The 24,967-nt window shown below is 40.1% G+C and overlaps 1 protein-coding gene across 1 annotated transcript in view; it reads right to left on the reverse strand.

The window, feature by feature from the left end:
- The window catches only part of ROCK1 (Rho associated coiled-coil containing protein kinase 1), a 1,092,122-nt gene that overhangs the window by 414,357 nt on the left and 652,798 nt on the right, over window positions 1-24,967 (reverse strand). Inside the window, exon 16 of the mRNA XM_053714968.1 lies at window positions 15,266-15,512. Coding sequence (XP_053570943.1) covers window positions 15,266-15,512 — 247 coding nt within the window. The remainder of the gene's footprint in view (window positions 1-15,265; window positions 15,513-24,967) is intronic.

A 24,967-nucleotide genomic window follows, 5' to 3' on the forward strand; every position in this document is an offset into this window, starting at 1 on the left:
AGACGTTCCTTCTTTGAAGAAGGATTAGGACACAAGGATGGAACAACAATCTCTTGATTGATATTCTTGTTAGATACCACCTTAGGTAAAAACCCAGGTTTGGTACGCAGGACTACCTTATCCGAATGGAAAATCAGATAAGGAGAATCACATTGTAAGGCAGATAACTCGGAGACTCTACGAGCTACCAAAAAAAAGAACTTTCCAAGATAAAAGTTTGATATCTTATGGAATGAAGAGGTTCAAATGGAACTCCTTGAAGAACCTTAAGAACCAAATTTAAGCTCCATGGCGGAGCAACAGGTTTAAACACGAGCTTGATTCTAACTAAAGCCTGACAAAATGCCTGAACGTCTGGAACATCTGCCAGACGCTTGTGCAAAAGAATACACAGCGCAGAAATCTGTCCCTTTAAGGAACTAGCTGACAATCCTTTTTCCAAACCTTCTTGGAGAAAGGATAATATTCTGGGAATCCTGACTTTACTCCATGAGTAACCCTTGGATTCACACCAATAAAGATATTTACGCCATATCTTATGATACATTTTCCTGGTGACAGGCTTTCGTGCTTGTATTAAGGTATCAATGACTGACTCGGAGAAGCCACGCTTTGATAAAATCAAGCGTTCAATCTCCATGCAGTTAGTCTCAGAGAAATTAATTTGGATGGTGGAAAGGACCCTGAAGTAGAAGGTCCTGTCTCAGAGGCAGAGTCCATGGTGGAAAGGATGACATGTCCACTAGATCTGCATACCAGGTCCTGCGTGGCCACGAAGGAGCTATTAAAATCGCCGATGCTCTCTCCTGCTTGATTTTGGCAATCAGTCGAGGGAGCAGAGGAAACGGTGGAAACACATAAGCCAGGTTGAAAGACCAGGGCGCTGCTTGAGCATCTATCAGCGTCGCCTTGGGATCCCTGGACCGGGATCCGTAACAAGGAAGCTTGGCGTTCTGGCGAGACGCCATGAGATCCAGTTCTGGTTTGCCCCAACGATGAATCAATTGTGCAAACACCTCCGGATGGAGTTCCCACTTCCCCGGATGAAAAGTCTGTCGACTTAGAAAATCCGCCTCCCAGTTCTCTACACCTGGGATATGGATAGCTGATAGGGGGCAAGAGTGAATCTCTGCCCAGAGAATTATTTTTGAGACTTCTAACATCGCTAGGGAACTTCTTGTTCCCCCTTGATGGTTGATGTAAGCCACAGTAGTGATGTTGTCCGACTGAAATCTGATGTACCTCAGAGTTGCTAACTGAGGCCAAGCCTGAAGAGCATTGAATATCGCTCTCAGTTCCAAAATATTTATTGGAAGGAGTGTCTCCTCCTGAGTCCACGATCCCTGAGCCTTCAGGGAGTTCCAGACTTCACCCCAACCTAGAAGGCTGGCATCTGTTGTTACAATTGTCCAATCTGGCCTGCGAAAGGTCATACCTTTGGACAGATGGACCCGAGATAGCCACCAGAGAAGAGAATCCCTGGTCTCTTGATCCAGATTTAGTAGAGGGGACAAATTTGTGTAATCCCCGTTCCACTGACTGAGCATGCATAGTTGCAGCGGTCTGAGATGTAAGCGTACAAACGGCACTATGTACATTGCCGCTACCATTAAGCCGATTACTTCCATGCACTGAGCCACCGAAGGGCGCGGAATGGAATGAAGAACACGGCAGGAATTTAGGAGCTTTGATAACCTGGAATCCGTCAGGTAAATTTTCATTTCTACAGAATCTATCAGAGTCCCTAGGAAGGAAAGTCTTGTGAGTGGGGATAGAGAACTCTTTTCCTCGTTCACTTTCCACCCATGCGACCTCAGAAATGCCAGTACTATGTCCGTATGAGACTTGGCAATTTGGAAGTTTGACGCCTGTATCAGGATGTCGTCTAAATAAGGGGCCACTGATATGCCCCACGGCCTTAGGACCGCCAGAAGCGACCCTAGAACCTTCGTGAAGATTCTTGGGGCTGTAGCTAATCCAAAAGGAAGAGCTAAGAACTGGTAATGCCTGTCCAGAAAGGCAAACCTGAGAAACCGATGATGATCTTTGTGTATCGGAATGTGAAGATAAGCATCCTTTAGATCCACTGTAGTCATATATTGACCCTCCAGGATCATAGGTAGGATGGTACGAATAGTTTCCATTTTGAATGATGGAACTCTGAGGAATTTGTTTAAGATCTTTAGATCCAAAATTGGTCTGAAGATTCCCTCTTTTTTGGGAACCACAAACAGATGTGAGTAAAAACCCTGTCCCTGTTCCTCCTTTGGAACTGGATGGATCACTCCCATAACTAGGAGGTCTCGTACACAGTGTAAGAATGCCTCTCTCTTTATCTGGTTTGCAGATAATTGTGAAAGGTGAAATCTCCCTTTTGGGGGGGAAGCTTTGAAGTCCAGAAGATATCCCTGGGATATAATTTCCAACGCCCAGGGATCCTGAACATCTCTTGCCCACGCCTGGGCGAAGAGTGAGAGTCTGCCCCATACTAGGTCAGTTACCGGATAGGGGGCCGTTCCTTCATGCTGTCTTAGAGGCAGCAGCAGGCTTTTTGGCCTGCTTACCTTTGTTCCAGGTCTGGTTTGGCCTCCAGACCGTCTTGGACTGAGCAAAAGTTCCCTCTTGTTTTGCATTAGAGGAAGTTGATGCCGCACTTGCCTTGAAGTTTCGAAAGGCACGAAAATTAGACTGTTTGGCCCTTGATTTGGACCTGTCCTGAGGAAGGGCATGACCTTTTCCTCCAGTGATATCAGCAATAATCTCCTTCAAACCAGGCCCGAATAGGGTCTGCCCCTTGAAGGGAATGTTAAGCAGCTTAGATTTTGAAGTCACGTCAGCTGACCATGATTTAAGCCATAGCGCCCTACGCGCCTGTATAGCAAAAACAGAATTCTTAGCCGTTAGTTTAGTCAAATGGCATCAGAAACAAAAGAATTGGCTAGCTTAAGTGCTCTAAGTTTGCCAAGTATGTCATCCAATGGAGTCGCTACCTGTAAAGCCTCTTCCAGAGACTCAAACCAGAACGCTGCAGCAGCAGTGACAGGAGCAATGCCTGCAAGGGGCTGTAGGATAAAACCTTGTTGAATAAACATTTTCTTAAGGTAACCTAATTTTTTATCCATTGGATCTGAAAAAGCACAACTGTCCTTGACAGGGATAGTAGTACGCTTTGCTAGAGTAGAAGCTGCTCCCTCCACCTTAGGGACTGTCTGCCATAAGTCCCGTGTGGTGGCGTCTATAGGAAACATTTTTCTAAAAATAGGAGGTGGAGAGAACGGCACACCTGGCCTATCCCATTCCTTAGTAATAATTTCTGTAAACCTTTTAGGTATTGGAAAAACATCAGTACACATCGGCACTGCAAAGTATTTATCCAGTCTATACAATTTCTCTGGCACTGCAATTGTGTCACAGTCATTCAGAGCAGCTAAAACCTCCCTGAGCAATACGCGGAGGTGTTCAAGCTTAAATTTAAATGTATAAATATCAGAATCAGGTATCTTTCCTGAGTCAGAAATATCACCCACAGACTGAAGCTCTCCTTCCTCAGCTTCTGCATATTGTGAGGCAGTATCAGACATGGTTCTTAAAGCGTCAGTATGCTCTGCATTTCGTCTAACCCCAGAGCTATCTCGCTTACCTCTAAATTCAGGTAGTCTGGCTAATACCGCTGACAGTGTATTATCCATGACTGCCGCCATGTCTTGTAAAGTAATCGCTATGGGCGCCCTAGATGTACTTGGCGCCATTTGAACGCGAGTCCCTTGAGCGGGAGTCAAAGGATCTGACACGTGGGGAGAGTTAGTCGGCATAACTTCCCCCACGTCAGATTCCTCTGGTGATAATTTTTTTAAAGACAGAATATGATCTTTATTGCTTAAAGTGAAATCAGTACATTTGGTACACATTCTAAGAGGGGGTTCCACCATGACTTTTAAACATAATGAACAAGGAGTTTCCTCTATGTCAGACATGTTTATACAGACTAGCAATGAGACTAGCAAGCTTGGAAAACACTTTAAATCAAGTTAACAAGCAAATATAAAAAACGGTACTGTGCCTTTAAGAGAAACACATTTTGTCAAAATTTGAAAAACAGTGAAAAAAGGCAGTAAATCAAACGAAATTTTTACAGTGTATATAATAAGCTAACAGAGCATTGCACCCACTTGCAAATGGATGATTAACCCCTTAGTTCAAAAAACGGATCAAAAAAACGACAGACGTTTTTTTAACAGTCACAATCAACTGCCACAGCAGTCCTACCTTCCCCAATAAACGACTTTAGGCCCTTTTGATATGTCCTGTAGCATTCAGGGGACTTCTGAGGAAAACTGGATGTCTCAGTCTGTAATTTTAACTGCGCAAAAAAAGCGCTAAAATAGGCCCCTCCCACTCATACTACAACAGTGGAAAGCCTCAGGAAACTGTTACTAGGCCAAAATAAAGCCAGCCATGTGGAAAAAACTAGGCCCCAATAAGTTTTATCACCAAAGCATATATAAAAACGATTAAACATGCCAGCAAAATTTTTATATTGCATTTATATAAGGGTATTACCCCTGAGAGTAAGCATGATACCAGTCGTTATTAAATCACTGTATTCAGGCTTAACTTGCATTAATCCGGTATCAGCAGCATTTTCTAGCATTTCCAATTCTAGAAAAAATTGTAACTGCACATACCTCATAGCAGAATAAACTGCACGCCATTCTCCCGCTGAAGTTACCTCACTCCTCAGACATATGTGAGAACAGCAATGGATCTTAGTTACAACCTGCTAAGATCATAGAAAACTCAGGCAGATTCTTCTTCTATTTCTGCCTGAGATAAAATAGTACAACTCCGGTACCATTTAAAAATAACAAACTTTTGATTGAAGAAAATAAACTAACTATTTTTCACCACTCTCTCTTACTACCTCCATGCGTGTTGAGAGTTGCAAGAGAATGACCGGATATGGCAGTTAGGGGAGGAGCTATATAACAGCTCTGCTGTGGGTGTCCTCTTGCAACTTACTGTTGGGAATGAGAATATCCCTCAAGTAATGGATGATCCGTGGACTGGATACACCTTACAAGAGAAAATTGCCCAAAATACCGGATAACATCATTTTTGCTATCAAAAATAGAGCCTTGGTTATTTTACCTGTCAAAACTATATATATTTTTTAAGTAGACAGCCCAAGGTATTGATCTAGGCCCATTTTGGTTTCTCACTGAAATTATTTACATACTGCTTGTGCAATCATGGCACCGATGGTTGAAAAAGCTTCTCTGGGATCCCCTTTGTTAAGAAATAGCAGACATATATTAGAAATCCGCTAACTGCTGCTGTGCACTACACTTCTATTATTCCCGGCAGTAAAGGGGTTAATTAGGTAGCTTGTAAGGTTAATTTTAGCGTTAGTGTAGAGATTACCCTCCCAAATGACATGTCCCACCCCTGATCCCTCCCAAACAGCTCTCTTCCCTCCCTCACTGGTCACCACCAAATATGCCAATATTAAAAAACAGAATTTATGCTTACCTGATAAATTTCTCTCTCTTGTGATGTATTGAGTTCACGGATTCATCCATACTTATGGGAAATTCTCCTTCCCTACAGGAAGTGGCAGAGAGAGCACCCACAGCAGAGCTGTCCATATAGCTCCTCCCTTAGCTCCACCCCCCAGTCATTCGACCGAAGGCTAGGAAGAAAAAGGAGAAACTATAGGGTGCAGTGGTGACTGAAGTTTTTTAAATAAAAATATACTACCTGTCTTAAATAGACAGGGCGGGCCGTGGACTCGCTACATCACAAGAGAAAGAAATTTATCAGGTAAGCATAAATTCTGTTTTCTCTTGTAAGATGTATCGAGTCCACGGATTCATCCATACTTATGGGATACCAATACCAAAGCTATAGGACACGGATGAAGGGAGGGACAAGACAGGTACCTTAAATGGAAGGCACCACTGCTTGTAGAACCTTTCTCCCAAAAATAGCCTCTGAAGAAGCAAAAGTATCAAATTTGTAAAATTTGGAAAAAGTATGAAGCGAAGACCAAGTCGCCGCCTTACAAATCTGTTCAACAGAAGCATCATTTTTAAAAGCCCATGTGGAAGCCACTGCTCTAGTAGAATGAGCAGTAATTCTTTTAGGGGGCTGCTGGCCAGCAGTCTCATAAGCCAAACGGATGAAGCTTTTCAGCCAAAAGGAAAGAGAGGTAGCCGTAGCCTTTTGACCTCTCCGTTTACCAGAATAAACAACAAACAATGAAGATGTTTGACGGAAATCTTTAGTTGCTTGTAAGTAGAACTTTAAAGCACGAACCACATCAAGATTGTGCAACAGACGTTCCTTCTTTGATGAAGGATTAGGACACAGAGAAGGAACAACAATCTCCTGATTGATATTCCTATTAGAAACAACCTTAGGAAGAAACCCAGGTTTGGTACGCAAAACCACCTTATCTGCATGGAAAACTAGGTAAGGTGAGTCACACTGTAAAGCAGATAACTCAGAAACTCTTTGAGCCGAAGAGATAGCTACTAAAAACAAAACTTTCCAAGATAGAAGCTTAATATCTATGGAATGCATAGGTTCAAACGGAACCCCTTGAAGAACTTTAAGAACCAAGTTTAGGCTCCATGGCGGAGCAAAAGGTTTAAATACAGGCTTGATCCTGACCAAGGCCTGACTAAATGCTTGAACGCCTGGAACATCTGCCAGACGTTTGTGTAAAAGATTAGACAGAGCAGATATTTGTCCCTTTAAGGAACTAGCTGATAATCCTTTCTCCAACCCTTCTTGGAGAAAGGACAAAATTCTAGGAATCCTAATCTTACTCCATTAGTAACCCTTGGATTCACACCAACAAAGATATTTGCGCCAAATCTTATGATAGATTTTCCTGGTAATAGGCTTTCTAGCCTGGATCAGGGTATCAATGACCGACTCAGAGAAACCACGCTTTGATAGAATCAGGCGTTCAATCTCCAAGCAGTCAGACACAGAGAAATTAGATTTGGATGCTAGAACGGACCTTGGATTAGAAGGTCCTGCCTCATTGGCAGAGTCCATGGTGGAACAGATGACATGTTCACCAGGTCTGCATACCAAGTCCTGCGTGGCCACGCAGGCGCTATCAGAATCACTGAAGCTCTCTCCTGCTTGATTCTGGCAACCAGACGTGGGAGGAGAGGAAACAGTGGAAATACATAAGCCAGATTGAAGGACCAGGGCATTGCTAGAGCATCTATCAGTACCGCTTGGGGATCCCGGGACCTGGACCCGTAACAAGGAAGTTTGGTGTCCTGTCGGGACGCCATCAGATCCAATTCTGGTGTGCCCCATAGCTGAGTCAGCTGGGCAAATACCTCCGGATGGAGCTCCCACTCCCCCGGATGAAAAGTTTGATGACTTAGGAAATCCGCCTCCCAGTTCTCTACCCCTGGGATATGGATTGCTGAGAGATGGCAAGAGTGATCCTCCGCCCATCGGATAATTTTGGTTACCTCCATCATCGCTAGAGAACTCTGTGTTCCTCCTTGATGATTGATATAGGCTACAGTCATGATGTTGTCCGACTGAAATCTGATGAATTTTGCCGCAGCTAGTTGAGGCCACGCCTGAAGCGCATTGAATATCGCTCTCAGTTCTAGAATGTTTATCGGGAGGAGAGATTCCTCCCGAGACCATAAGCCCTGTGCTTTCAGGGATTTCCAGACTGCACCCCAGCCTAGCAGGCTGGCATATGTCGTTATTATGAGCCACTCTGGCCTACGGAAACACATTCCCTGAGACAGGTGGTCCTGAGACAACCACCAGAGAAGAGAATCTCTGGTCTCTTGGTCCAGATGCAGTTGAGGAGATAAATCTGCATAATCCCCATTCCACTGTTTGAGCATGCATAGTTGCAGTGGTCTGAGGTGTAGGCGGGCATAGGGAACTATGTCCATTGCCGCTACCATGAGTCCGATTACCTCCATACACTGAGCCACTGATGGCCAAGGAATGGAATGAAGAGCTCGGCAAGTGATTAAAAGTTTTGATTTGCTGACCTCCATCAGAAATATTTTCATTTCTACCGAGTCTACCAGAGTCCCTAGGAAGGAAACTCTTGTGAGAGGGACGAGAGAACTCTTTTTTATGTTCACCTTCCACCTGAGATCTCAGAAAAGCCAACACGATGTCCGTGTGAGACTTGGCTAGCTGTAAAGTCGACGCCTGAATTAAGATGTCGTCTAGATAAGGCGCCACTGCTATACCCCGCGGTCTTAGAACCGCCAAAAGGGACCCTAGCACCTTTGTGAAAATTCTGGGAGCCGTGGCCAACCCGAAGGGAAGGGCCACAAACTGGTAATGCCTGACCAGAAGGCGAATCTGAGGAATTGATGATCTCTGTGAATAGGGATGTATAGATACGCATCCTTTAAATCCACGGTAGTCATATATTGACCCTCCTGGATCAGAGGAAGAATAGTCCGAATAGTCTCCATCCTGAAAGATGGTACTCTGAGGAATTTGTTTAGAATTTTGAGATCCAAGATTGGTCTGAAAGTTCCCTCTTTTTTGGGAAACACAAACAGGTTGGAGTAAAAACCTAGTCCTTGTTCCGCTCTTAGAACTGGGCGGATCACTCCCATGGTATGTAGGTCTTCTACACAGCGTAAAAACGCCTCTCTCTTTGTCTGGTTTGCATACAATTGAGAAATGTGAAATCTCCCCCTTGGGGGGGAGTCTTTGAAGTCCAGAAGATATCCTTGGGACACAATTTCTAAAGCCCAGGAATCATGAACATCTCTTGCCCAAGCCTGAGCAAAGAGAGAGAGTCTGCCCCATACTAGATCTGGTCCCGGATCGGGGGCTACCCCTTCATGCTGTCTTAGAGGCAGCAGCAGGCTTCTTGGCCTGTTTACCTTTGTTCCAAAATTACCTTTGTTCCAAGCCTGGTTAGGTCTCCAGACTGATTTGGATTGGACAGAATTCCCCTCTTGCTTTGCTGCAGGGGAAGCTGAAGCGGGACCACCCTTGAAGTTCCGAAAGGAACGAAAATTATTTTGTTTGGTCCTCATCTTATTTGTTTTATCCTGAGGGAGGGCATGGCCTTTCCCTCCAGTGATGTCTGAAATAATTTCTTTCAGTGCAGGCCCAAATAGGGTCTTTCCTTTGAAAGGGATGTTCAACAATTTAGATTTTGATGACACATCAGCAGACCAGGACTTAAGCCATAACGCCCTGCATGCTAAAATGGCAAAACCTGAATTCTTTGCCGCTAATTTAGCAATTTGGAAAGCGGCATCTGTAATGAAAGAATTAGCCAACTTAAGGGCCTTAATTCTATCCATAATATCCTCTAATGGAGTCTCCACCTGAAGAGCCTCTTCTAGAGCCTCAAACCAGAAAGCAGCTGCAGTAGTTACAGGAACAATGCATGCAATAGGTTGGAGAAGAAAACCTTGATGAACAAAAATTTTCTTTAGGAGACCCTCTAATTTTTTATCCATAGGATCTATGAAAGCACAACTGTCTTTGATAGGTATAGTTGTACGCTTAGCAAGAGTAGAAATAGCTCCCTCCACCTTAGGAACAGTCTGCCATGAGTCCTGTATGGTGTCAGATATGGGAAACATTTTTGTCACCACACTCACTTTGCCCTTCCTAGCAGTTAAGCAGGCAGAGAGAATGACTGGGGGGTGGAGGTAAGGGAGGAGCTATATGGACAGCTCTGCTGTGGGTGCTCTCTCTGCCACTTCCTGTAGGGAAGGAGAATATCCCATAAGTATGGATGAATCCGTGGAGCCGATACATCTTACAAGAGAAAAAAGGGGTTTTTTTTAATTAATTTTTTTTCTGCAGAGTAGAATCCCCTCTTACCCTCCAAACTCCCTGATCCCTCCCAAACAGCTCTCTAACTCTTCCGTCTTTAAATATATCTGCCATCTTGGGTACTGGCAGCTGTCTTCCTTCATAGCTAGGGAAATCAGAGTTCTCCCCTGATGATTGTAGAAAAGAATGCTAAAGGAAAAAATGGAGTTTAAACCAAGATATTGTCCAGGTAAGGAAACACCGCAATACCCAGAGTTCTAATCACAGACAAATAGGTAGCCAGAAGCTTTGAGAATATTCTGGAAGCTGTAGCCAGACCAAATGATAGAGCAACAAACTGAAAGTGTTTGACTAGAAAGGCAAACTTAAGAAACAGATAATGTTTCATGTGAATTGGAACATGAATGTAATAATCCTTTTAAACTATTGTGGAAATAAACTGACCTTGCTGAACAACTAGCTGAAAGTTCCATCCTTCTTTGGAACAACAATGGAAAATAAATAATCATTCCCATAGAGTCTAGATCCAAAACTGACTGAAAAAAAGTCCTAAATCTTCACTGGATTTCTCGAAACATTGGTCAGAAATGACCTTCACCTGGGAGGCCTTCTGAAACCTATTTAAAAACCCTGAGAGACTATATTTAGAGCCCATGGGTCCTGAACAGACTGAAACCAAGATTCCTGGATCAAGGGTTGTACCTTCATGCAGAGTTAAATGAGGGAGCAGATTTCTTGTAACTGCTTAGACTTGTTCCAGTTTGAACCTCCAGAAGGAACCAGAGGAAACTTGTTTAACGGTGGAGAAATCAGACTTCTGTGCCCTATTCTGACGAAAGGGACGAAAATGAATAGGAGCTTTGAATTTACCTTTGGACTGTTTGTCTTGAGGGAGAAAACTCCAGTCAAAGTAGAGACAATAGAATCAAAACTAGAAACTATCAACATCTTTCCCTGAAAGGAAAGAAACAAAAGCCTGGATTTAGAAACCATATCAGCAGACCAAGATTTTAACCATAAAGCCATACTGGAAAGTATTGTCAAATACATACTTATAGCATTAGTCTTAATACTATCTAAAACAGCATCACAAATTAAAGCATTAGAACATTTAAGAAACTCCAAAAAGTTTAAAAAGTCTTCCCTAGAAGATTCTTCTGCCAAAGAAAGACTATTCAACCAAAAAGAAGTAGCAACCACTATCAGCAACGGAAACTGCTGGTCTTAAAAGATATCCTGTTGGCTGGAGAGCCACTCGATAGAAGGATTCTAACTTCCTATCTAAAGATTCTTTAATGGAAGAGCTATCTTCCAAAGGGATAGCAGTACACTTAGCCAAAGTAAAAATGGCTCCATCCACTTTGGGAATACTTTCCCAAAACTCAATGTTAGAAGCTGGTAAAGGATACATTTTCTTAAACCTTGCAGAAGGATTAAAAAGAATATCTGGCGGAACTTTCGGGTGGCGGCCATGATAGGTCGCACCATTAAGTGCTGCTACAGCTTTCTACTTTAATCTATTAAATATCTCCATCTGGAATGGGAATCTACAGCAAAATTTTATATATATATATATATATATATATATATAGAGAAGAAAGTAAAATGTGTTCACTCAGTATACTGGGTAGACACAAGTGGCACTCTATAGTTGGCGCTAGTCTGTATTGTGTATGGTATAGTGGCAGCTATATAAGACAAGTACTGGTTGAGATGTGAAGTCCCAGTCAGTAAGTGAAAAATGTGTATACAAGAGTAGATACAGCGCCTATATATCCATTTAAAATATGGGTGGTATATGGGAATATGAATGAGAACTAGAGCTAATTATTAGAAAAATAATAGCAATTAAAAGAATATTAAAAAAAAGATAGATTTTTAGAATCAATTATACTTGAAGAATGATGAATAGATTATGAAACAGTGTTCATATGAGTCTTTAGACAATATATAGTCCGTAGTAAATCTTCATAAGCAGTTGATATCAGTAAATAGATGGTATGTAATACCCTTACCAGATATTACCTCAATCTGATGAGGTAAGTATGCCGCACTGGGGGTATATACAGATGGTAGAATCTTCTCCTTGTATTTAGATGTGGTGCCTCTTGGGTTTTCGTAAGCCTCCTGGAGTATGCAGGGATATGTTTCTGGTTGTAGATAAATCCCTTGTACTTCCTTTGTGTTGGTAGTTAGCCTCTTGGAGTACCTTTTCTGTCTTGGTATACACTTTCTCCAGCAGATATTACCTCAATCTGATGAGGTAAGTATGCCGCACTGGGGGTATATACAGATGGTAGAATCTTCTCCTTGTATTTAGATGTGGTGTGGTGATTTGTGTCATTGTGGTGAAGAAAAGTACTGGAGTGAAATATACTTGAATGATCCAGTGATAAAAGACTTGCAATTGTATACCAAGACAGAAAAGGGTGGTATATGGGAACATATCCCTGCATACTCCAGGAGGCTTACGAAAACCCAAGAGGCACCACATCTAAATACAAGGAGAAGATTCTACCATCTGTATATACCCCCAGTGCGGCATACTTACCTCATCAGATTGAGGTAATATCTGCTGGAGAAAGTGTATACCAAGACAGAAAAGGTACTCCAAGAGGCTAACTACCAACACAAAGGAAGTACAAGGGATTTATCTACAACCAGAAACATATCCCTGCATACTCCAGGAGGCTTACGAAAACCCAAGAGGCACCACATCTAAATACAAGGAGAAGATTCTACCATCTGTATATACCCCCAGTGCGGCATACTTACCTCATCAGATTGAGGTAATATCTGGTAAGGGTATTACATACCATCTATTTACTGATATCAACTGCTTATGAAGATTTACTACGGACTATATATTGTCTAAAGACTCATATGAACACTGTTTCATAATCTATTCATCATTCTTCAAGTATAATTGATTCTAAAAATCTATCTTTTTTTTAATATTCTTTTAATTGCTATTATTTTTCTAATAATTAGCTCTAGTTCTCATTCATATTCCCATATACCACCCATATTTTAAATGGATATATAGGCGCTGTATCTACTCTTGTATACACATATATATATATATATATATATATATATATATATATATATATATATAGTGTATATATATATATATATATATATATATATATATATATATGTGTGAAGCTGAGAAGCTTGTGAACCTAGTGAAGCTGTTCGTATAAGGATTGCTGCAGTTGGAAATGACGATTCGGAGCTAAACCTTAGGCCCATGGCTTCTCTATATACCCCCTAGATATAACCTTGGGCGGCTACTGTTACCTGTTACATAGTGCCAAAAGTGCATTCTCTTTTTGGGCTCAATCTCCATCAATTTGATGCTTGCTGTATCTGTTAAATATGGTAACTATCACGCTTATACTCAATGAGCTGCGCTACCTCCTTGATTACCATTGCACTGCTTTTGAAGACAAGTTTAAGGTGGAGTCAGCTCCTGATATCCTCAATCCTAAACAGACTACATGGACTGGTTCCGTTTAGGGGGAACAAGAAGGCGGTGGCGCTCTGGGGCCCCAGCGCTCACCCCTCACCCCTACTAGACTTAAGAGAAATCTGAAATTGGTCCTGGAAAAAACTAAAAAGCGGGATGGGAGGGCCGAAGTTCGAAGTGTAAGGAGCACAGTTAAAAGCTCCGTAGAGCAGATGAGAGCACAGCGATACTGCCACTGCGTGTCGTTCTCCTAAACAACCTCAAGAAGATTTAACACCTACACGTAGAGTAATTACATCATTTCAGTTGGACCCTTAAACCACAGGCTAACTGACCAATGGAAAATCTACAACCTTTGGATGTTGTCACACTCCCCTCCATTATGGCGGCTAGGAGGACTAACGTGGGTTACAGAGGATGTTAAAACTGGAGTGGGGTGACCGGTTAAAGGGATACTAAACCCACATTTTTTGTTTCATGATTCAGATAGAGCATGCGATTTTAACCAACTTTCTAATTTACTCCTATTATCAAATTTTCTTTGTTCTCTTGCTATCTTTATTTGAAAAGCAAGAGCCGGCCCATATGGTTCAGAACCTGGGTTGCGCTTGCTGATTGGTGGCCAAATGTAGCAACTAATCAACAAGTGCTATCCAAGGTGCTGAATAAAAAAATGGGCCGGCTCTTTTGCTTAGATTCTGGCTTTTTCAAATAAAGTTAGCAAGAGAATGAAGAAAAAATGATAATAGGAGTAAATTACATTAGTTGCTTAAAATTGCATGTTCTATCTGAATCATGAAAGAAAATTTGGGTTTAGTGTCCTAATAACCTCTAGGCAGTGAATGGATAATTCAATACTTAGAATCCTACACTGTTGTTTACGCCATCTGTGGGACCTTAACTTGCTGAGCTGTTTTCGTGACAAACGTTAATCCTCCTCGTATATAGCGGATAATACCCTAGATGAAGACCAATTGGCTTGAGGAGCAGGGGACCTAAGCTATTTTTCACGTCACCAACTCCAATATAGCTCTCAGTGACTTATAAGAGATTTATAAAGCTATTGCTGCTGCAACTTATTTTTAGACAAGCCACATGTTTTTGGGGTTTTTTTTGGCCTCGTTAATTAGCCAGAATGTTGAATCTTGAGAGTTTTTTTTAAATTTGTGTGTAGGTACATTTTTACTTGCTAACTATGTTCACAGCTTACTCAACGCCGGATGTATTTTTTAGCATTATAATAATGCTGTTATTTCAGATGTTGTTTTTCAGTGTCAACTGCTTTAGATGTAGACAGTGTACAGCTTATTTCTAGTGGCCATTTTATAACTGCAGTGTCAATTTTCATATGGGCACACAATAGAGTTTCATGTTTTATTATTAATGTATGTGTTTGGAACATGTTTGCTTAATACTAAAAGTTGGGCCCATAAGAGGACCTATTGTGTCTTTCCCAATACACGATTCAAGAATGGCCTTCTTCCTGGCTGAATAGGTCCTTATGTTCTACTATATCCAATGTTAATTACACTTTTTCAGTATCTTCACGTTCTGCCAGCTCAGATATTAGTTTAAGGGTAAGCCAAATGTTTATAATTTGTGATTGACCCTGGTACGGGGGGGGTGCATATTTTGTTCTTGAAATGTAATATACAAATACAAACATCCATATTACTGAATATAGCGTTTATTAACACGGAAAAGCCTTCTAACCCTGTCCACCAAAAGGCTGGACAGAACAAAGAGGAGGGCGAGGTGGTGTTCCAAAGTTACCTATATACAGGTTTTACTGGTAAGTATTACCAGGGAGGGTCAAGATGAGAACAGTTATTACTGAACAACTTTTATTATGAATGCAAAACATCCCTACATTGATGTTGCATGAAATATATTTTACCAAATTATACCAATGACGTTAGCCCCGCATTGTATAGAAAAGAAATCTGAGCATAAACAAATATCTTATTTTAGAAATTTTACCTTGTAAGTCATCAATCATTTCAGATCCTTGACTCCTGTCCCTTCGTTCTGACTCAAAGGCTGCTTGTAGCTGGTAAAAATCCTTCTCCAACTGTAGTTTGGCACTTTCTAATAACCTGCATCTGTCTTGAAGCTCCCTGTTTAGTGCTTCTAACTGGCTCACTGTCTTGCTCATTTCTGTTTGACTTTTTCTTAGCCTTGCTGATGTGTCAGACTCCGTTCTTAATAAGTCGTTGGCTTCTTCCAACTAAATAGGTAAAAATAAAAAAGAAACATTCATCCAATATAAACATTAAATTCTGTTTTACACATATACATATATATATATATATACACACATAAATATAAATATATATATACATATATATATATATATATATATATATACACACACACACACACACACATATATCATCTACTTATTTATATAAATGAACAAGACGTATAAAATCTTGGGGTCTCATCATTGATGTTGATCCAGCGTTTTGAGACTATGTGTTTTTTGGAACTTTGTAGCTATCTTTACATACTGCTGTCAATTACGTAACACCTCCTTATTGAGAAGCTTTGCCATTGGTGAAACGGAGATCCTGTGTATCTACGGCCGAGCCTAATATTCGAAATGCAGATGCATGATGCGTCCTCAAATGGGCATGAACAATGGCTAAAGTCGGATAACATAAATTATGCTTACCAGATAATTTCATTTCCTTCTGTATAAGGAGAGTCCACAGCTTGATTCCTTACTGTTGGGAATACTGAACCTGGCCAGAAGGAGGAGGCCAAGACACCCCAGCTAAAGGCTTAAATACCTCTCCCACTTCCCCTATCCACCAGTCATTCTGCCGAGGGAACAAGGAACAGTAGGAGAAATATAAGGATATAAAAGGTGCAAGAAGAAAAATATAATTTAGGGAGCCGCCCATCGGAGAACGCGGGCGGGGGCTGTGGACTTTCCTTATACAGAAAGAAATTAAATTATCTGGTAAGCATAATTTATGTTTTCCTTCTTAATATAAGAAGAGTCCTTGGCTTCATTCCTTACTGTTGTGAAACTTATACCTAACCTCTAGAGGACACTGAATGATAACGGGAGGGACAAAAAGAGAAGTGGACCCTAATCTGAGGGCACCACAGCCTGCAACACCTTTCTCCTGAAGGAGAAACATGTAAAATTCAGAAAAAAGTATGTAGGAAGGACCAGGTAGCCGCCTTACAAATTTGATCCATAGAGGCCTCGTTCTTAAAGGCCCAAGAGGAAGCCACTGCTCTAGTAGAATGAGCCGTAAATCTCTGAGGAGGTTTATGTCCCACGGTCTCATAAGCTAAGCGGATAACACTTCTTAAACAAAAAGATAAGGAAGTCGAAGAGACCTTCTGACCATTACGCTTCCCAGAATAGACAACAAACAAAGAGGAAGTTTGCCTAAAACCCTTAGTAGCCTGAAGATAAAACTTCAAGGCGCGAACCACGTCCAAATTATGAAGTAAACGTTCCTTCGAAGGAGGAGGATTAGGACTGAAGTTGCGGTCTGACACACCCTTAGGAAGAAAACCTAACTTAGTATGTAGGACATTCTTATCAGAGTGGAACACCAGTAAAGGAGGCTCACATTGCAAAGTGGCAAACTCAAAAACTCTGCGCACAGAAGCAATAACCAGTAGAAAAAGAACCTTCCAGGATAACAACTAAATGTCAATTTCATGCATAGGCTCAAACAGAGCCCGCTGCAGAACCTTATGAACAAGATTCAAACTCCAAGGAGGAGCCTTAGATCTTAACACAGGTCTGATCCTAATCAGAGCCTTAACAAAAGACTGTACATAAGGAACGTCAGAGAGCCTCTTGTGCAGTAAAATAGGCAGAAATCTGTCCCCTCAGGGAACTGGCAGAAAGACCCTTCTCCAGTCCATCCTGAAATAATAGGATCCTGGCAACCTTAACTTTATGCCAGGGAAATCCACGCTCTTCACACCAGAATAAATAGGTTCTCCACACCTTATGATAGATGCAAAGAGTAACCGGCATACGAGATTGAATGAGAGTATCAATAGCTCTCTCAGAAAAAACAATCTTGGCTAGGACTAAACATTCAATCTCCACGCAGTCAGCTTTAGAGAATCTAGATTTTGATGAACAAAAGGACCTTGTTCCAGCAGATAACTGCGACAAGGTACCTTCCGTGGAGGAGAAGATGACATCTGCACCAGATCCGTGAACCACATTCTTTGCAGCAACGATGGAGCAATCAGTATCACCGACGCCTGCTCCTGCTTGATGCGGGCCACTACACGAGGAAGGAGTGGTAACGGCGGGAAAAGGTAGATTAGACTGAACCTCCAATGCACTGCTAATGCATCTACTAGTTCCGCCTGAGGATCCCTGGACCTCGATCCATATCTGGGTAGCTTGGTATTGAGACAAGACACCATGAGATCTATCTCCGGCGTCCCCCACCTGTTGCATATCTCCGCAAACACTTCAGGATGGAGAGACCATTCCCCCGGATGAAAGGATTGTCTGCTGAGAAAATCCGCTTCCCAGTTGTTCACAGCCGGAATGTGGATTGCTGGTAGCGAACAGCTGTGGGCCTCCGCCCACTCCAGAATCCGAGATACTTCCCTCATTGCTAGGGAGCTCCTTGTTCCCCCTTGATGGTTGATGTAAACCACTGAGGTTATATTGTTTGATTGGAATCTGATAAACCGGGACGAACCCAGAAGAGGCCAAGCCTTCAGAGCATTGTAAATTGCACAAAGTTCCAGAATATTGATCGGGAGGGAGCGTTCCTCCTGAGACCACAGGCCCTGTGCCTTCTTGGCACCCCAAACAGCTCCCCATCCTGATAGACTTGTGTCCGTAGTCACAATCTTCCAGGATGGTCTTAGAAAGGATGTCCCTCGGGACAGATGATCTGGACTGTGCCACAGAGAGATTCTCTCGACCGGCTGTCCAGGGAAATCTGTTGAGACAGTTACGAATGATCGCCGTTCCACTGCCTCAGCATCCACAGCTGTAATGATCTGAGATGGAACCTGGCTTTTTGGGTATGAGTCTATCAGCATGGCACATCTTGACTTGGCAAGATTTGCCCACTCTTCTTTGCAAAAACACTCGAAATCTGTCAGATTGCGAGGGCATCTCCTGTGCACAGCCCTCTTTAGATCACCCCACAGATTTTCGATTGGATTCAGGTCTGGGCTCTGGCTGGGCCATTCCAAAACTTTAATCTTCTTCTGGTGAAGCCATTCCTTTGTTGATTTGGATGTATGCTTTGGGGCATTGTCATGCATAAAGATGAAGTTACTCTTCATGTTCAGCTTTCTAGCAGAAGCCTGAAGGTTTTGTGCCAATTTTGACTGGTATTTGGAACTGTTCATAATTCCCTCTACCTTGAATAAGGCCCCAGTTCCAGCTGAGGAATAACAGACCCAAAGCATGATGCTACCACCACCATGCTTCACTGTGGGTATGGTGTTCTTTTGGTGATATGCAGTGTTTTTGCGCCAAACATATCTTTTGAAATTATTGCCAAAAAGTTCAACCTTGGTTTCATCAGACCATAACACCTTTTCTCACATGCTTTTGGGAGACTTCAGATGTGTTTTTAGCCAGGCTTGGCTGTTTTTCTTCATAAGAAAAGACTTCCATCTTGCCACTCCACCTCATAGCTCAGACATATGAAGAATAAGGGAGATTGTAATCACATGTACCACACAGCCAGTACTTGCCAGATATTCCTGCAGCTCCTTTAATGTTGCTGTAGGACTGTTGGCAGTCTCCCAGAGCAGTTTTCTTCTCGTCTTTTCATCAATTTTGGGGGGACATCCAGTTCTTGGTAATGTCACTGTTGCGCCATATTTTCTCCACTTGATGATGACGGTCATCACTGTGTTCCATGGTATATCTAATGCCTTGGAAATTCTTTTGTACCCTTCTCCTGACTGATACCTTTTAACAATGAGATCCCCTCTGATGCGGTGGAAACTGTCTGCGGACCATGGCTTTTGCCGTCGGATGCGACTAAGAAAATGTCAGGAAAGACCTACTAGAACACCTGAACTTTATTTGGGGTTAATCAGAGGCACTTCAAATGATGGCAGGTGTGTACTGACTCCTATTTAACATGATTTTGAATGTGATTGCTTAATTCTAAACACGGCTACATCCCCAGTTAAAAGAGGGTGTGCACACTTATGCAACCACATTTTAGTGTTTTTTGTTTACTTCCCTCCACCTAAAAGATTTCCGTTTGTTTTTCAATTGAGTTGTACAGTTTAAAGGTCACATTAAAAGGTGGGAAAAGTTCTGAAATGATTTATCTTTGTCTCATTTTTTTACAGCACAGAAACCTGAAATTTTAACAGGGGTGTGTAGACTTTTTATATCCACTGTGTGTGTGTGTATATATATATATATATATATATATATATATATATATATATATATATATATATATATATATATGTATATATATGTATATATATATATATATATATATATATATATATGTATATATATGTATGTATATATATATATATATATATATATATATATATATATATATATATATAAAAATCACAATGGAGGATCCAGCATAAACGTGAAAAAGTTAATCAAACTTTGTTTGTATGGGGTGCTCGTACGTCAGACATAAAGCAAAAAATCCAAAGAGGAGACGTCAGCACCACCAATTCATCAAGGTATTATCTTTATTTACAGTGACATGAAGACAAAGCAGCAACGTTTCAAGTCTGTCTGACTCTTAATCATGCAGTCAGACAGACTCAAAACGTTGCTTTGTCTTCATGTCACTGTAAATAAAGATAATACCTTGATGAATTGGTGGTGCTGACGTCTCCTCTTTGGATTTTTTTTTTATAATATATATATATATATATATATATATATATATATATACTGTGTATGTGTATATATATATATATATATACACACACACACACAAATATATATATATATATATATATATATATATATATATACACACACATACATACTATGTATGCATATGTAGTATATAAGAAGCAAGAAATCCCCAAAGGAGGGCAACATAGAGGCCGAAGCTACATCCAAGGTCAGTTCAAAACCAGTTTATTGGCAGAGTGCAGGTACAAAGGTGAAGCCAGGACATTAACACGACGCGTTTCGCGCATGCGCACATGCGCTTCATCAGAGGTGATGTGTTCAAGGTGTGAATAGACTTATATACAGCAAAGCAACCAATCCAGGTATCATTAAGTAAATTGGATAAAGGTTACACCTGTAATATGAGATAAGATCGTTTGCTGTAAACAAGCCAACCACTCATTCTTTTTCTTATACATGTATACATGTGTAAACAATTAAGTTCTAGGACTTCATATATAGAAGTCTGCAATGGTAATAGTGCATATAAACATATATCGTGATATATTCAAAAACAATTTTTTTCCAATAATAAAGAAAGTACAATTCATAAATACAACAATAACAAATCATATAAAGATAGAAATCTAAATGTAAGTAATACTTGTAGGTGGAGATAGATCATAAAGTACTGGTTAAGAACCTTATAAATAATATAAATATAAATATAACTTTGTTTCCAAGTATCAGATATGTGGAAATTAGATAGCTAAATATAAATCCAATCTTAACCAAATAACTATCTCTTGTAAAAAAGAAAAGAGAAAAAAAGGAAAAAATATTTTTAAAAAACAATATTTGTTTTTTGGTATATCATGTCATATATATAAAGCAAATAAAAAATAAACTTAAAATAATATTAATGAACCTAAATAAATAAAAATATGTATATAGATGTTATTAAAAAAGAAAGAAAAAGATCTAATTTCAAATGAGGAACTTTACTTCAGCCATTAGCAATTTTACTATATTAATTTTCAAATAAATTTTGATTTTAATTTGAACAAATTGAGGAGGTAAGGGACTATATTGATTTAACCATATTAATTAGCTAGGGAACAGATAAAGACAAACTTAAAGGACCAGTAAACACAGCAGATTTGCATAATAAACAAATGCAAGATAACAAGACAATACAATAGCATTTACTCTGAATTTCAAATGAGTAGTAGATTATTTTCTAACACATTTTAAAGTTATGTATATTTCCACTCCCCCTGTACCATGTGATAGCAATCAACCAATCACAAATGCATATACGTATAGTCTGAGTTCTTGCACATGCTCAGTAGGAGCTGGTGACTCAAAAAAGTCTAAATATAAAAGACTCTGCACATTTTTTTTAATGGAAGTAAATTGGAAAGTTGTTAGAAATTACATGCTCTATCTGAATCATAAAAATTTAATAAAGCCTGAGTGTCCCTTTAAGTAGAATCTCACTTTTTTGACAAATCAAGATAAGGATTTTGTAAGAATTAGATAACTGGGCAGCAAGGGGCTATTCAACAAATAGGTCAACATCCATCCTCTTGTTGATGCCCTCTGGTGTTCTTGTATGTAATTTTACAATCCAAAAGACTTCTTTTTTCCTAAGGCTTTTTTCCCTATCTCCCCCTCTGGGATGTTTTTTGATTAGATCAATGCCTATAAATGAGAAATATTTGGGACCTATACCATGTAATCTGAAGTGTTTAGCTACAGGTGTTCTGGGCTCTTTTTCATCCAAAGAGCGCAGGTGCTCACGAATCCTATCTTTCAGTGGGCGAGTAGTTATGCCTACATATTGGCAAGAGCAAAATAAGCAATTAACTAGATAGACCACATATTGGGAGTTGCAGTCAATCCTGTCCCTAATATGAAATGTTTGATTCGTCACATATGAAGAAAAAGTGTGTCAGTCACAGTTATGCTCGTGCACCCTTTACATGGTACATGGCCACATTTAAAACATCCTGATTTTAGGCTTAGCCAATTAGAGCCTACTGTTACTTTTTCAGTGAACTGCTTACTAGTTATTTCTCTTATGGTGGGGGCTTTACGTGCTATGCATTTAACTCCAGATGTTAGGATATCTTTTAAAGCCTCATCACCTTTTAGGATGGTCAAGTTATTCTTGACTATACTACAAATCTGATTATAGTGTTTACTAAATTGTGTAACAAACAAGAGATTTTGACTAGGCAGTACAGTCTTGTTAAATATCTTGGTCCTATCTAGATTATTCCTCCCTTGAAGTAAGCCTTGTCTATCTAGAGTTGCTACTTGTTTTTCTGTTTGTAATAGTAAATTTCTTTGGTAGCCCCTATCTGTCAGTCTATTTGTCAATTCTCTAGCCTGGGAGAAATATTCTGTTAATTCTGTACAATTTCTCCTAAGGCGTAAGTATTGGGCCTTCGGTATGCCTCTCTTGAGATGGTCGAGATGGCAAGAATCGGCTCTCAGTATTGTATTTCTGGCCAAGGGTTTGCGATAAGTACATGTGGAAATTTTATTATCTGATACCTTTAGGTTCATATCCAAAAAATCAATAGTTTGACTATGTGTCTGTGCTGTGAAGGTCAAATTGTATTCATTTTCGTTCAAATATTCTGTTAATTTGTCTACATTACAACTTTCACTAGTCTCCCAAATGACAATAATGTCGTCTATAAAGCGGCCATAAAGTATGATATTACTTTTATATGGAAATTAGTCTGAAAAGATCATATTAAATTCTAACCACTCCATATAAATATTGGCAAAGGCTGGGGCAAATTTTGCCCCCATCGCCGTGCCTCGTCTTTGCAAGTAATGGGTACCCTGAAAAATTAAAAAATTATGTTTCAGAAGGAACTCAGTTACCTGAACAATAAATGTTATAAATTCATGGCTATAATCTGAGTATCTATGTAGCATAAAGTCAATGGCTTCTAATCCTTTTGAATGGGGGATATTCGAGTATAGGGCAGTCACGTCAATAGTGGTCCATAGATAGGAATCATTCCAAGTAAGATCTGTGATCTGTGTGAGCAAGTGTGTACTGTCCTTAATATACCCAGGGAGAGCCACCATAATTGGTTGGAGGATGTGGTCGAGCCAGCCACCCAATCTTTCGCACAAAGACCCATTGCTGGCTACAATGGGTCGTCCAGGGGGATTTTTAAGTCCCTTATGTATCTTTGGTGCAATGCGAAAATATGGGGTGGTTGGCTCTTCCACATATAGATATTCTGTTAATTCTTTAGTCATGAAATTGTGTTCTATTGCATGATCCAACAGATGGCTACGTTTGTTTTTGAAGGAGGTGGTGGGATCGAATGTTAGTTTAGTGTATAACATACAGTCACTTAATTGGCTCTCAACTTCGCCAATGTAATCTTTTTTATTCAAAACCACCACCGCCCCTCCCTTATCTGCCTGGACTATGACTAGGTCTTTATTTTTCTGAAGTCTAATCAGTGCTCGTCTCTGTCGTCGAGTGAGATTATCCCTAGGTATATTAAAAGGGTTATTCTCAGTCATTCTGAATAGGTCAGTCAGTTCCTTTTCTACCACTCTCTGGTATACATCTAATAGATGATGTCTAGCATGAATTGGGTAAAAGTGAGATGTGTTTTTAAATTTAAAGGTTGTGCAATTATCAACCAAAGTGTCAGGAATTCTAATAGATTCCTGTTGTAAAGAGGTTAAATTGGTAAGGTCTAGCAAATCAATATACCTAAGTCCCACTGTATCATATTTGATAGGTATATGAGTTGTTAGAGATGAGTGATCCATTGGATTGTCTTTGAAATGTCTTTTCAAGACAATCTTACGAACAAATGTATTAATGTCTATAAGTGTATTCACAAAATCAAAGTTATGTGTTGGTGCATATGACAAACCTTTATTTAACAGATTAGTTTCTGTGCTAGACAAAGTATAATCAGAGAGGTTAATAACCGCTACTTCTTTACATTTTTTCTGACTCTGCTGGGGTAACGAAAAGTGGGCTCAGTTTGTTCATTATTAGCTTTATCTGATGGTCTTATTGGGGTACTTGTTTGAGCAGGTGGCTTAACCAAAGTTTTTAACATTTTTCTATTGGGATTAGAGTCTAAGCTAGTCTTTTCTAATACAGGGAGATCTTGTGACTGTTCTCCTTCTGATGATTGGGCACTGGTGTATTGGGCACCGGTGTCTTGACCATCAGTGTCTATACTTGAAAATGTAACATGTTTACTTCTATCAGACTTATTTTTATTACCTTTTTTGTTTTTATTTTTATTCTTATTGTTCTTATTAGATGACCAATTTGATCTAACCGGTTTATGTTGTTGCCAGGAATATACTATATTTAGTTCATAATCCTTAACATCTCTCTGGTATTTTTGTACCTTTCTTTCAGATAGGACTGTATCAAGATTATCAATTGTCTCAATTAGTTGTTTCGTGTAATCAATATATTTCTGAGTGGTTTCAAAGGGTTTAAGTGTCTCAATAACATTACTAATTTCAATAAGGACCTGTTCCCTTTCTACTTTTTTGTGGCTTAATAACTGTCATCAATATTATAGAGCAGTTGGTTAAATTCTCGTTCCATTCTTCCATAAATTTTGGGTTACTGAGCGCAAAGGAGGGGTATTTTTTCATTCTTAATCCCCTAGGTACCTTGCGTTCAGATATATAGAGTTCTAAGAACTCTATATCCCACCACAGATTGGTCTCCTTAAACCTCAATAGTTCTAATTTAGAAAATGCATTTGTAGTGTCATCCTCATTTTCCAGAACCAATGTCTGGCTTTCACCTTTAAGTG

The sequence above is a fragment of the Bombina bombina genome, chromosome 5 (assembly GCF_027579735.1).
Source record: "Bombina bombina isolate aBomBom1 chromosome 5, aBomBom1.pri, whole genome shotgun sequence".
NCBI classification, from domain to species: Eukaryota; Metazoa; Chordata; class Amphibia; order Anura; family Bombinatoridae; genus Bombina; species Bombina bombina.